The sequence below is a fragment of the Myzus persicae genome, unplaced genomic scaffold, assembly GCF_001856785.1.
Source record: "Myzus persicae strain clone G006 unplaced genomic scaffold, MPER_G0061.0, whole genome shotgun sequence".
In the NCBI taxonomy this organism is placed as follows: domain Eukaryota; kingdom Metazoa; phylum Arthropoda; class Insecta; order Hemiptera; family Aphididae; genus Myzus; species Myzus persicae.
This window is the reverse complement of record NW_019101958.1, coordinates 258,926-274,721: the sequence shown is the minus strand read 5'-3', so window position 1 is coordinate 274,721 and position 15,796 is coordinate 258,926. Positions and strand designations below refer to the sequence as shown.

Here is a 15,796-nt window from a genome sequence, read left to right as displayed (position 1 = left end):
ACCGAAAAAAAAATGTTATAAGTCGTAGACAGCACATAATAGGTTGGTGTTTAATTGACCTCTTAAGAAATAAAAATAAATAGGTAAAAGATAATTTGGTATGTACTTGATAAAAGATTGTTCCAATTATTAGAATTATAAGAATTCCTGCTCAAAATGTAAAATATTATTTTAATGGAATTAACTAAATTACAGTAGTCAGTACTGTAGTTAATAAACAATTTCTATTTAATAGTTAGCTAAGGATTAGAAATTACAGTTATACGGAAATGTATTAGTTTTACCTTTATGTTATTTTTATTTATAAAATTTGGAATTTGAAAAATTAAACAATAACTATTATTAAATATCATTATCATAATTTTTTTTAATGTAAGACATGCATTGACTATTTTATATAACATAGTAATTACACTCACATTTTTTTTGTGTACAACCACGAGTACACTTTGTTTTTTCATTGGTAATACAGAATTCACACATGCCGGATAGATTACAGAGGGCAGAACAATATATTTTAGCCATCTCCTTAGTTTCAGGTAAAAGAAGTTTCACAGAGGTACAAATTCTAGTTTTCGTTGCACTTAAATTAAATAAGTTCATATTATTTGGTTTTATATGTATTACAATATGATCATAAGTTGAAGTACTTACCATGTGAAAATCAACTTTTCAACACCTCCAGGTCCGCTAAATAATAAATTTTGAGTTTTTTGAATTTTCTCCAATGTGGATAAAGGATCCTCATCTAAATGAATAAATAGGGTTATAGCATTCTGTAATATTGAGGATACAGGGCCGGGACCAATGCTATCTGGTAAGCTTTGATGTTTTGATTTTTTAATACGAAAACCAGAATAACAATCTGTGTTTAAGTAAATTTTCATTTCATATTTATTTTTAGAAAACATATTCAAAGAATTTCTAACTTTCTTTTCTATTGTTTTTTCAATATGATTAACTTTTTTATTTTTGGGGGGGTTAACCACTTTTGCATTTTTCATTTTTTCTATTTTATTATGAACTTTTTCTAGTTGATTATTAACTTCTTCTGGTTTAATATCAACTTCTTTTGGTTTAATATCAACTTCCTCTGGTTTAATATCATTTTTTTCATCATAGAATAATTCATCATGACATTTTTCATGTAATTCAGGTTCATTTTTAGTATCTAAAATTAGACCTTTATCACATTCATCATCACTATCTTGTTTAATCTCTATTTCTGAAGTCATAGATACATTATCATTGGAATCAGAATCAGAATCTTCAGTTTTCATATCATTTTCATAACTTTCTTCTTCTTTTTCTTCAAAACCATTATCAAAACTTTTTTTCTCTCTAAAACGATGTTTAAATTAATAAAACAAACAAAATCAACAAAAAATATAAGCAACTTTCAAAATGTATACCTTTTGCTAAAGTGATAAAAGATTTCTCCCTTTAAATAATCAGGGTATTTTGTTAAATTATCTTGGTCTGACTGACTGAAGTCTACACCAACATCCGATGAATAATAATAATGTTCAAAATCTTTAGAATCATTGTACGGAAGTTTTGAAAAGCTCAAAGAATATGTGTGTTTATTACACTAACCAGCTGGAAAAACTTCATCTGAATAAACTGAACGTAGATGAAGTAATTCTTGACAACTAAATTCATAGAACATATAATTCATCAGTTAATTTCTACTAAATTTTTATTTTTCAAATGCATTACCAACTCGTACGATCGAAAGATAACAACATCCAATGGTCAGCAAATCCTTTAACTGTAGCGACACGAATACAGTCAGTATTCAAAAGCTTCTAATTTCATACCTATATGAACACTGGTAATCTTTTTTCTGCATAAATTATCTACAAAAGCAAATTTTGAATTCTTTTCTATCAAATATTTCGACCAAGAAAATTTGTACGGTTTATTCCAATCAGTCGGAGTTTTTAGCAAAAATTTGTGTTTGCTTGCCCAACCTGAAATCATATTATGATACATATGCATAAAGCTAACTATAGTCTGTTCAAAACACGATATAAGATAGACAGGTTGAGCAACGCTCTATACAAAACCATATTTTTGTTGAAGCCTAATGTTTAAAACACAGAAACAGCTGTTCCATACTGTGAGAATTACAGTTAACGCTCCAGCGGTTGAACGGCAAACTATTCTATTTTATATTATTTTCACTTATCAATATTCTTTACATTATTTATTAACCCCCCGATTTTTGATTTAGAATCATACTAATTTGCCTTGCGTAGAAGAGGGCAAGCGGGACTGTGAGGACTTATTTTTAGAACATGATTATTCCAAAAGTTCAGTTTTTGAATGTGTTGTGTACTATTTAGGAGGGTAAAAAATATTTTTTAAATAAATAAATATCAAGTAAATAACTGATATTTTTTTAATCTCGTAGGTATTTAGCTAAGCGGCTATGTAAAAATCCAAATGTGAGGTATGCATTAAAAGTGTAAAAAATTATACTGGCAACAAAAGGAAGGAATCAGAATTAGTCAATCTTAAAAATAGAAGGTTTTTAATTTATCCAAACAACAACTTATTTAAAATATTACAAGTTCTAGAGACTTGTTTTTGTAAGCATGCAAGTTCAGTTGATGTGTTTGAAAATACTTATAACAAATTCTTACTGCATGTTACAAATTTATCGTTTCCATGTACTGATCATAAACATGAAATTATGACTGATATTTAAAGTACCTTTAGGACAGTAAGTGAGATTAGTGCAATTGAAAAATCCAATACTAATAACTAATAAGTAATAATTAATTTATTGATGATTATTATTTATTTGTTTTTGAACAGATATTGGGAATCAACAAATTTTAACCAACTTATTAACATTTTCAAACATCATGTACATTATAATTAATATTTCACCAGATCAATTATTCCAATGAAGTAAAATTACTTAAGTTTGATCAGTTTTTAGAAATAATCATAGTAACAACTAAATAATAATTTTTAATTATTGTTTTTATTGTTACTATACTAAATTTTTGTAATCAAGTTCCAAGTACTAAATGTTATCATCAATTGTAATAATTTAATTATGTAATATTATATAGAATGATTAAGTTTCATATTATATCAATTTATAAAATAGATAAATATTATTCTAAGTATTTTAGAATTAATTATGATGTTAAGGTATTGTACAAACAGTTCACCTCCACGTAGCAACAGCACGATAAAAAAAAAAAGATTATAACTGCATAAACGCCAAGTACATTATACTTTTTATAGTAAGACGATAAGGCTTATAGTAAAATAAAAAATAAAAAGATAAAATACATTTTTTAGTAAAATATCTTTCTTTTTTATTGATTCTTACTCTTAAGTCCTTAGTATTGGTAAAAGTTATCGAAACTCAGCAAAAATATTGCAAGTAAGAATTGTATTTAATTATATTATAATGCTAAACATAATGATTATAGCATATAAATTGATTGTTAAATTTCGTAAATATTATTATGGACTGAGCTAAAATGCAGTATCTTATACAAAATTTTTGTTAATTATTTATTTTAATCTCTTTTCTGTGATTCATGTTGTGTAAACCGTTAAATATTGCCTTTATTATTTTATCGAACAATATTACAGACTTATGGTCAAATTCAAAAATCATTTAATTTAACAAAATGAGTTGGAACTAAATTCTAATAATTTGGAAGTCATGATAACCCAGAAGTACAAATATTATAGGACTTAAGGATCAGTACTTTCTTAAAAAATTAATGATTTTTACATAAGAGTAGCGGTCTTCATTAAACTTTCTCTTTCATTCTTAAAAAATAACAACATAGTTTCATCCACTGGTTCAGACCATCGTGTTACTTGTTTCTTCAATGCTGACCGAAACTCTTCTTTTACTTCTTTGCCAGCTCCTCTGGTTGATATTCGTGAACTATGATTACAAATTATTATTTAATCATCAGTTATATTTTTAGAATGGAAAATACAAATTAATGTATAAGAAATAATTATTTACCTTAACAAAGAAGCTACACATGGAAATACATTTAAGACACATTTATCATTTTCCATAAACATAGCCATAAAGTGTTCAATGATATCTATGTTAGTAATATAAGATGAAAATTGAGGATATGTAAACAAGGACAATTTTCCTATGTGGTTATACATATCTTCAGCAATTGCTTTGCCGTCAGGCCAAACCATTTGAGACAATACTAAAAGATGACCAATAAGAATATCACTAGTTGATGGATAATTGGAAAGTTGATTCTAAATTTAAAAAATAATTTATTTTTGAATGTTATATAGGTAAGTATAAATTTAACCCAACTGTAATAATAATAAAAAAATTATTCAAATAAAACCATTAAAATCTAAGTAATACTCACATAGAGTATTTGAACCATTATCTTAACACAATACTGTAAAACAGGCAATTTTGCTATTTGAATGTAATACATTTCTCTAACTTCAGGTGGATTAGCTATTTCTGTAGACACAGTTCCATACAAGCTAAGACTTTCTATTTGATCTATTACTTCAAAAATGTGCTTGGTACATTCCTACAAAAATAATAGAATAAGTATGTTTCTAACTTTTGAACAAATTATTAATTATATACCTTGAATTCTTGAACGCAATAGTATAAGGTCACTAATGATAATGATTTTCTAATACTTTCATGAACTGGTACAGCTTTGAAAAGATTCTTGTACTTCCCTTGATAAAATTCAATATCATTAAGGAATTCCCCTATGAATGTATCAACTTTAATTTGAGCACTTAATTTCCAATAATCTGCAAATATTTTAAACATTATTAAACATAGTGAAGAACAAAGCACAAATATTATCTCGCTCTACCAGTGCACATTGGTTCTTTAGTAGTAAGTAATTCCCAATAGTTGAAAGCCATTTTAAAATGATCAAGAACTTTAGATGAGTCGTTGGTAATACCAATCAATGATTCACTTAATTTAGTGGTTATGGAAAATACATCTTGTTTCAAAGGAGGTTTATTAATTAGTACTTTTGGACCTTTAATTGCTTTAACTAACAAATATCCTGAACCATTTTCTAAAAAAAAAAAAATTACAATACATATTAATTATATTTTATTAAATGGTTACTAAATCTTGGTTAATCATAAGTTAATTAATATTAAGAGCAAGATTATATTCTACAAAAATATTATAAAAATATAGCCGTTAGTTTTCTTTGAAAACAAATAGGTACCCAAATATTTAAACAATTACTAACCTATTTTTAATGATTTATTATAATCAAAAACATGTCTCACAAATAATATCATTCCACAAAATACTAATTGCTTGCTAAGTTCGCTGTTATTTGAAGCAATTACAAACTTTTTTGCAAAACTTGATACCTTTTTCCAAGCTTTTTGTTGATCACTAAATTGTAGTAAAGAAATAATTAATAACAAAAATGATAAGAGGTTGAATAGGTAAATTATAAGCATTGGAAATATTACCTTTGACTTAGAACAGATCTTAATTCCCATGAAAGTTTTTTACCGATACGTTCACGTGAAGCAAATAAATCTTCCCAAGGTGTTTTAATATAATTTTCAGTATCAGGCAAGTTCTACAGGAAATGTTATAAATTATAATAAAAAGTAATGTTAATAATATTGGATAGTAAACCATGTTACCTGTATAATAGAATGTCCTCCCATGGCATATGTAATATAAAATTCGGTAGTTTTTGTTAACATTTTATAGAGATTTTTCTGATTTAATGTACTTGTTGACACTAATAAAGGACCAAGATCACACACTGCAAAAATTAATATTACTATCATAATTACAATTTATCATAATATATATTTTTACTAAAAATTTAGTTTATATTATTGATATTAAAAATTTAAATTAATAACTAAATACAAATTAAACGTAATCTATTTTTATTACCTAAAATCTTTCTGTAACAGTTTATAACATTTGGACATTGATTGTGTTTTTCTGCTGTTATCATTGTATCCATAAGCTTTAACTAAAACAGTTATTTTTAATAATACTACTATTTATTCAAATAAATAAATAGAAGGATAGATAATATAATAATATAAAATAATTTGTACAATATTTTTAGTAGTGGACCAAGTATTTTGTTTTTAATTATGTAACATTTCAACCATATTTTAGAACAGTACACATTTCTCATTAACCTAATAGAAAAATGAGATGAACAAGATAGCTTTTAAAGGTTAGCTTTTTCTTGAAATTTTTATTATTCATTATTTGTCTTTTACAACTTAAATTTCTATACTTGCAACCAAAAAGCTGATTTGTTGTTTATCATTATTTATTTTGATTAATCTCAAAATGAATTAAAATTTTAAAAATCAACTATTGGGAAAAATATAGCGCACTATTTGTTTTCTCTTCCTAGCCCATGTGCAATAAAGCTAAAATGCTTTTAGAGGAACCAACATATGTTGTTAGCACATAAATTATCAAACTAAAAGTTGAAAATGTTATCTGTGTTTATACAATGGTTGTTTATAATATTTCTATTATAAAAGGATGCAAATATTTTTAATTAAAATATTTTACATAAACACAACTTGCATAAAAATTATATCACACAAAAAAAATCTAGGTACAAACACAGATAATGTTATTAACTTGGATAGTAGGTCATTTTACTGTAATAAAAACACACGGTTGATTCAGAAAATTTGGTATGCCGTGCGTAAGTCAGAGTTGCACATCTTTCTTCCTCATCTAAAGTTCCTATTTTAATGTTTCATTTTTATTTTTATTTTTCCAATAAATATAATTAATATCAGTTTTATTAAAAATATTGTTAAATAATACTAATAATAATTAAGCTACATGCTGTTTATTATATTATATACTACTACTACTCTTACTGCTAATTCAGTTGATGACTGGGGGAACCGATTTAAAAGTAAAAGTACTAGACGACAATGTTCCATTGTGTCTTCACTTTTTTCAGCACATACGGACAATAATTTCTGTTGAATAGCTATAACAAAAAATAATTAAATAACATTTTGCTAAACATATGATTAAATTAATCATCCCTTGTAAAATTGATTTTATATTCATTCAATACAATACTTAGGAAGATTAGACTGAGCAAAGTAAAGTATAATTTCATAATAAAAATTGTATTATTTAACTTACGTAAAGGGAGTGCAGAAAACATTTCTCTAAAAAATGTTTGTTCTTCTGATAAACAAGATGTGCCCATACATAATATTGGTGTAAAGTTTTCAATCTCTTTCCAGAGAATTGCCTCATTTGGAAAATCTTCGAGCCTAAGCCATAATCGATGATTAAGAAGCGAAAAATAAAAAAATAAAATTCAACTCACAGACGACTGAAACATCTAGCTGCTCTTTGGGCACAACATAATTTTTTCTCTATTTCATAACATTCAAACTGAAAAACACATAAAAAATGTAAAATGCCTAACAGTATTTGATGATGTAAAGGTAACATACATGTATTCCAAAATTATTCGGAAACATTGATTTAGCTGTAAGTAACCATGATCTACATCTAAAGCTATCGGTCTCAAGAAAACTTTTAGCTTTTGTTATCATGTACTCTTCGTCAGTGACTGACACTTTCATAGGCTCCATTTTAACTTAACTATAGGTACTTCTTTGGATTATATTCCCAATTATGAACTCTAAATGGTAATGTTTGTTCGAACCAAATCTACAATATTACAATATAACATAATATGGTCAATGGTCGAGGAGATTTTTAATATAATGTCGCAGGTTATTATCTATTTAACTACAGTTTTTAAAAAAGTAATCAGTAAAGATAACTCCAACAGACTTGGCTTCTATACCACTGATAAGACATTGGTTGTTACCAGTTATATTAAGTTGCATTTACTACATTTATTAGGGGCACTTTAGTAACAGTGTCTTGGTTTCAGATGATATTTATTCCGACGCCTAAGATTTGTAATGCAAATCATTAATTATAATTTATAATTTATCAATAATAAATAATTATTATTTATTATTAAAAACGCGTGTTCTCCATGGTATATTCTGCTAAATGCTTTCTCGACAAATTTTCCAATTTTCGAACAGTCACAATTCTCCGATAGAACCCCCGCAATCTCAGTCACCGCTTTGATGTTTCGAACGCGAAGTAGCTAAATTCGATAACTTGTGCGTAATAAAAATAAATGATAATTAAATACAAGATAATTAAGAAATAGGATCTAAACCTGATAAACGCTTAAAAGGCAAACCTCCTAGATCGTTCTTCGCTCTATTCTGTTTGAAAAATAGAATATAAATGTATTATTTAATATGCGAGAACGAAACAAGTATAAATTCGAATCAAATTTACAAATCATCATATTATAATGTGAATACCTATGTACGTTTCCCTTCAACCTCGAGAAGTAATTCACTTATATCATGAACAACATTCTGATATTCATTGGTTGACTGTTGAGTAAAAAGATTAGCGTCTCAAAACGAAACAGGTGACATAAAGCCACGAAGTGAAGATTTAGAAAAAATTGCCGACGAAAAGACCATTTTGAATAAAATTGGACACAAAGCAGAGTACATTTTGTATAGTAAACTGTAGGTAAATATAATGAATAGTAATCGAATTCAAGTATAATATAATATTAATATACTAAATATAAAATATAAAATAACAATAGTAATAATAATTTCATTTTTGAATAAATATTAATATTATATTTGAAATACCTGTATGTATAATATTGTATATATTATAATAAAATAATACAATATAAGTCAACTATGAATGAATTGTTTTGTAATTTGGTAATACTATTATGAGATATTATTATTACAGGCTTTCCTTCAATAATCAGCTATCACCATAATAATAATAAACTTGTACAGTTAAGTTATAAAGTTCGTATACAGCCTATAATCTTACTTATTGTCCATTGGCCGATACAGTTATACCTTATGTCTCTATAGTACAAACCTTAAATCATGATCTAAGGCAAGGTTTCTCAACCTTTTGAGGTCCACGCGCCCTTTCAAACTGTTGTAAGAGTTCACTCCCCACACCCTCACTATATTATAAGATTTATGTATGCAGTATGCATAATATTTAAATACAAATATACATAAATATATAATATATACGTCATAACATACTTTAATGTTGGTTATTGGATTAATATGAATTTAACTTCAATAACGCTAATAATTGCTCGGTGTATATCTACTGATCAACAGCGGCGGCGATCAAACCTCGACAACACACAGGCAAGCCGCAAGGCACGTTATAGAAAACGGCAACGTTTTCATTTTTAGTGGTTTTTTTCAGTATTTTCATGCCTACCTCCCCTCCCCCTCCCCCTTGAAATGTTGTAACGCCATCCTAGGGTAACGCCCCCCCTAGGTTGAGAATCCTTGATCTGAGGTACTCACAAGTCACCGTACCACCCACTACCGAACACCACGGGCCATGACACCACCCCCCACCCACCTAAACATATGGTTAGACGCCACTGTACTTAAAATACATTGTCATGATTATGCTAAGTTTTTTTTAGTAACCTTGAATTATGATACCAGATTTTTACCAAAGTTGATAACTCAAAATTCTTAGAAATTCTTATCTAATCAGATATCAAGTTCTCAGGTATTAACTCAGAATTCGCTATATTTATAGCACGCCGGCTGCGCATATCACGACGACGAAAAACGGAAGTCAACTGATTGATTCTTTCGTAAAAAGCACTCTCCCTTATATGATCGCATACGATGGATGCCCACACAATATGCACCAGCAATGCAGTTATACAGACTCGCTGGGTGCCTGATGCGAGTGATGAATTGAATGTAGGGGTTACACACGGCGACTTGAACAATGCGTTTATCGCCGTCGTGGTAAACCGACACTAGCACGACGATGACGTATATTGATACCTAATAGTTATTACAAAATTAATTATACAGAATAATAAAAACTACCGAACGTAATCTAACCTACGACGCTGAACGACCTTTTGTGTTTCGTCACTCACGGCGAATTCGAGGTCAGACGGGTATGACAGCTGATGATGCAGTGGAGAGGGTGCTGAAAGTTCGAGAACATTCCTCATCCACTGCGCGCTCAAGTGAAGGACAAAGGTGGAGGTTGAACACACAGATTACATAGGAACTAGAAAGTGAGCAGGCATGAAAGCTTCTGTTTTCCAATGGATCCCATTGCGTTTGGGTGTTATTGGACAAATGTTTAAACAAGTTTAAACTTGTCATAATAATGTGTTTCATTATCCTACTTTGTGCGACCTTCCTTTCTTAAAGGACACTGAAGTGTGGACTAAAGATAGTCAGGGTCAGATTAAAAGGGGGGCTAAAAATGAGTCCCAAAAAAGAGGCTCTCAAAAAAGTAGGCCCTCATATTAAATAAAAATTGTTGTTTGCCCAATTTGTTACTTGTGCAGGTTACTCGTTACTCGATAAATTTAATTGGTGCTACTGAATTATGTCGAAAAGTAATACATTTTTTACATACTTGCAAAATATGTATAATTTTTTTTTATCATCAACTGAAAGGTTAGGGACTGTCTTAACAACGAATTTTAGTAAAAATGATAATCAAAAACTACTCGTCTTAAAAGTTTGAGTCAAACTAGGTGGTGTTGTCACTTGTCATTTTGAATCTGTGAGAGCATTATTAATTAATTATGATAATATTCTTAATTGCTTAGAAACATAAATAATGATACTGAAGAAAAAGTGTGAAGTATGTAAGAAGAGAAGCAAAATCAATAATGAAAACATTTCTTAAGTTTGAGGTGGGGTTTTATGTGTGTCTTATGCCAAACATTTTTAGAAAGATTTAATAAAATTAGTGAAAAATTACAGAAACCCGGGGTGGGTTTAATGTCTGGTTATGGCCGAATTCGTTCTTTACGACAATTTATATTTCAAGGCTCACGACTTAATGTTATATGTTGTGTTCGAACGCGGAACGGGTTGCCGCCTAAGGCACGGACGTTACAAGTTGCGAGCGTTGCCACCAAAGGCACGGACGTTACAAGTTGCGAGCGTTGCCACCAAAGGCACGGACGTTATAAGTTTATAAGCCGGGGAGCTTAGCCGTTGGCCGTCGTGACCTAGTGATCTTATCTTTTTCCAATTGTTGATCCTGACACAACGTCGTGTTCGCTCGCCGCCGCCGTTGTGCAAAAACTAAACCTCGTGTGAGCACTAATGACTGATATTTTGCGTGATCGCGTATCAATTATAGGTACACTTATTGCTGTGAAGATTTGTCCACCGTCGCTGTTCCGGCGAAGGAACACCATTGGTCTTCGTCCAATATCATCGCCTCATCAGGTTGGATTGTATAAATTATTATTCGTCCTCCACGGAGTCAGTTGGGCTGTTTTGTATGTTGTATTATTAGTATATTATTAGTATTTTTTTTAGATTTAAGTTTATTCTCTGGGCGCCTACTATATATATATTATATTATTACGATTTTGCATATCCACATAATATACTTGTTTCCGACTAAATAAAGTGGTTATTAGGTTCATTTCGGGTACCACCCCTTCCGCTTCCTTGTCCACAATCCATTACGCAAGTCGTTGCCGACAACCACACTACCCGTAGGATCGGTAGCGGCGTCAACATGTTGCAATATTAAAGTTACGCCTATTAAACGACAAACGTGTATCGAATATCGACAAATCGGCTGCGAATGGACATTCATGTTTCAGGTCACGTTGTTAATTTTTTGTGAAAAAAAAAATAATAAGTCCAGTGCGTCATGTTGTGATGTATATATTATATCAAATTCGAATTGCGAAAAAAAATCCCCAGTAGCATTATACTGGGGATTGACTAAGTATAAATAATTCATTTTACAAATTATATATAAGAAATAAAATAAATATCGTATACTATGTTAACAATTGTCTTATACTCTGAAAATACAATATTACCAATATTACTATATATATAAATGTATGTCACAATACCGAAGGTTATAATAATAATAATAAATGACACTTGTACCTATACAAATTAAATGTCAGTGGTGGCTCGTGGATTTGCGATGGGACGACCGCACCTCCTACTATAATTAATTAAATATAAAAAATTAATTGTATATTCTTAAGTCTACATATTTTAAAAATATGGTTTATTGAAAATGCAAATTTATAAATATATAGAATATTTATAAATTATAATACATTAATTTGTTGTGTGCGAACATTAAATTTGTTTCTCTCAGATACCAGGGCGGCCGTGGCGCCACAATCGTGTTTGTTTAAACATTTGTTTAAGTTGCGATGTTATATACGGGTTTGGACGACGGGTACCTAGCGTCTACCATACACTAAAATATCAATATATTAATTATATTGAGTAAGTCATAGCGTGAAGAGTTCAATGTACATACAGGTTGTCTCGTTAGGATATACCTACCCATTAGGGGGACTCGCCGCCGTATAAAAACCGGGTTTTTGTTGTTTTACCTATTAACTAAAAAATTGATTAAATCTCAGGAGATTAATAAAATTAAAATGTTGAAACGTTCATATTTCCGGAAAAACTCTTCAAAATGGATATCTTCAATTTTTTTTTAAATAATTAATAAAAAAAATATTATTTTAAACTTTTTTACAAAAACATAAAAAAAATTAAAACATGAATTATTTGTAGTGCTTATCTCTGTGAGTCTTAATAAAAAAACAGAATTATGATATCTATATTAATTCAGGAGATATCGTAATGAGTAAATCGTCAAGGGACACCCTGTATACCGATGAATTATTATCTAGGTATGTGTATGTGTGACTGCATTTCTTGTCCCGTGGTTTCTAGTCCACCGATCAAACTCCACACCTGCCGATTGCTCACACGTTGCCATCCCCATGGTCAGGGCACAATCGATAGATACAGTGGTGTATACGGATATCAGTCGATTTATTAAAATAATACCGGTTTATAATGCTCTCTCTATCCCTCTTACTCCCGCAGTCTCCGTCACCCGTAGTCTTTACGTGTGTTTGCGACTGTCCAAGCAGGCGGGCGACGACCCTACCTTTCAGCACTGCAGCATGCCTCGGTGAAGAGTCCCGATTTTGCACTGTGCTTTTGGGCGGCATGATAGAAGCGAACTGTGTGACTGGCAATGTACCTATTTTGTTTTATTTATTATCTAATACACCTTGTCCGGTATTCTTGTATTTTGTAACAGTATTATTATTATTATCATCATTATATACTCCCGGTAATCGTCCAGAGGACCCGGAGGGAGGCTCATTCATCGTTTTTGCACATTATATGTGTATAGTGTCTACGTATCTTATTGGTTTATCCACTTATTTATTTTAACTTTTTATGTCCGAGTCTTATGCCTGTCTGCATTCTCGGCGCCAACTTTAATAATAATAATAATAATAATTACTATTCTTACTAATCTAGGATATATTACCTTTGAACAATTTCTCAACTCACCATTACAAATGTCTCTTCCGCCAAAACATACCTCTCCTGCTGAAGTTCAGTACACCATATCCAAACTCCCACGGAAAAAGTCCCCTGGTTACGATTTAATTACTTCAGAAATACTAAAGCAACTTCCACAAAAAGTTATTGTTCTAATAACCTATATATTTAACTCAATGCTCCGATTATGCTATATCCCTATTCTATGGAAGCACTCCTCTATCATACTCATTCTCAAACCAAAAAAACCACCTGACCTTCCGTCGTCATATAGACCTATTAGTCTACTCCCAATATTTTCAAAAGTATTTGAAAAAATTCTAATCAAAAAAATTCTAAATATTATCGATGAAACAAAAATCCTACCCGACTCACAATTTGGCTTCCGCAGCAAGCATTCTACAGTCCATCAAATTCATCGAATAGTTGATAAAATATCTTATTCTCTAGAAGAAAAACAATATTGCACTGGAGCCTTCTTAGATGTTTCACAAGCGTTCGACCGAGTTTGGTACGCAGGTCTGCTATTCAAATTGAAAATCATCCTACCATCTAATTACTACCTCTTAATTAAGTCCTACTTAGAAGATCGCTTTTTCTCGGTACGATATGGCTCAGCCACCTCTTCTCCAAAACCAATCCAAGCAGGAGTACCTCAAGGGGCAGTCACTGCTCCCTTACTATTTAATATTTTCCTATATGACCAACCCACACTACCCACGAGCCTCATAGAGCTGACTTTGCTGACGACAAAGCACTTATAGCTACCAGCCATGATCCTACTATTGCTTCGGCACTCATCCAAGAACATCTCTCACTCCTTGAAAAATGGTATTAGGAGTGGGGAGTAAAAATAAATGAATCAAAATCGTCACACTGTACCTTCACCCTAAGAAAGGGAAAATGCCCACCTATTACCCTCAACGAATATACTCTGCCAATCACAGTGAGCACTCGCTACCTAGGCATTATTATTGACCAACGACTTACCTGGTCTCCTCATCTCCGTGATAAACTACTATCCTTAAATAATCGTTACCGTCTTCTCCGCTCTCTTCTAACTTCCAGCCATATGAGTTTACCTACCAAGCTACTAATTTACAAACTTTACCTAAAACCAATGTGGACGTACGGAATACAGTTATGGGGTTCCGCAAAAATCTCTAACATAAACCGGATACAGCGCTTCCAATCAAAAACCCTTCGTGCTATTTCAAATGCACCTTTTTACGTATCCAATCAGACCTTACACAATGACCTTGCCATCCCACCCGTCCTTGACGTAGCCAAAACTTTTTATAGGCGATTCAATCTAAATGTTCAAAACCACACCAATCCCTTAATCAAAGGTCTTGCGTCAGCAAATATACCTGGTAACCCCAGAAAAAGATTAAAAAGGCGGTGGTGTCGGGATCTACTAATATAAAAAAAAAAAAAAACTTTAATTTGTAAATAATACTATTGTAAACCCATATACCTATGTACATAAGTAACTGTCAAAGTGCCTTTACTGAAAGGTCTCTTTAATCTGTTTCACTCAAGCCATTATTCATTCATCACTTTTACTCATTGTTCTTTTATGTAACAGACTGTAAATTGTATAAATAAAATAAAAAAATAAAAAAATATTAATATAATCCATTTGATATCCAGTATAAAATTGTATTAATAAATATTCGTGACGTGTTATTGACGCACTTAAACAAATGTACCTGCTGTAAAATTTAATTTTAAGTTAAATTTTGAGTTCAAACGTTAATTTATATAGACATATATTATTAAAACATTTATAACTATTATAAGTCTGTGACTACAATATGTAACCCGGCTTTTTCTATCAGTGTAACACTGGCAGTAGAGAGCCCTAGTTATTATTAAGGCTCTCTAACTGGCAGTATTAGTAGTATTTAGCAATTAGCAGTACACAGTACTAATACCATATATTTACCATACCTATATAGACATTAAAATGGAGTCATTCAAATGTTTCTACCCACCATCCTTTATTAGTGCCTAATGCCATTATAAATTACTTAAAGGCAATAGGTAGTGCTTGAAAATGATTCAAGTAACAAAATGTCTTTTAATAATAATTATAATATTAAATTGTTTAATTTGTACACATTTTAAAATTTGTTTTTATTACATTAATAAATAGATAGAATTTAGGTATAACTGATTAATAAAATATAGCCTGTTTCGTGTGTACACGCAGACTGGTAAGAGATAGTTTTCAAGTACCTAAAGATACAAATATTTACTTTCAAGTACCTAGAGATACAAATATTTACTTTCAAAAAGTATTTAAATACTA

At 30.4% G+C, this 15,796-nt stretch overlaps 1 protein-coding gene and 1 pseudogene across 1 annotated transcript; both read right to left on the bottom strand.

Moving 5' to 3' along the window:
* Nucleotides 1–184: 184 nt before the first annotated feature.
* LOC111030848 lies at nucleotides 185–1,983 on the bottom strand (annotated as a pseudogene).
* A 1,329-nt stretch (nucleotides 1,984–3,312) lies between these two features.
* Nucleotides 3,313–7,632, bottom strand: LOC111030853 (integrator complex subunit 10-like). Its single transcript, XM_022310549.1, has 13 exons — nucleotides 7,492–7,632; nucleotides 7,362–7,429; nucleotides 7,172–7,305; nucleotides 6,895–7,010; nucleotides 5,930–6,011; nucleotides 5,668–5,792; nucleotides 5,488–5,600; nucleotides 5,256–5,407; nucleotides 4,860–5,072; nucleotides 4,619–4,794; nucleotides 4,386–4,559; nucleotides 4,010–4,266; nucleotides 3,313–3,925 (listed from the first exon to the last, which is right to left on the bottom strand). The coding sequence occupies exons 1-13, from the start codon at nucleotides 7,630–7,632 to the stop codon at nucleotides 3,763–3,765; spliced, it is 1,914 nt and encodes a 637-aa protein (XP_022166241.1). The 3' UTR covers nucleotides 3,313–3,762.
* Nucleotides 7,633–15,796: the final 8,164 nt, after the last annotated feature.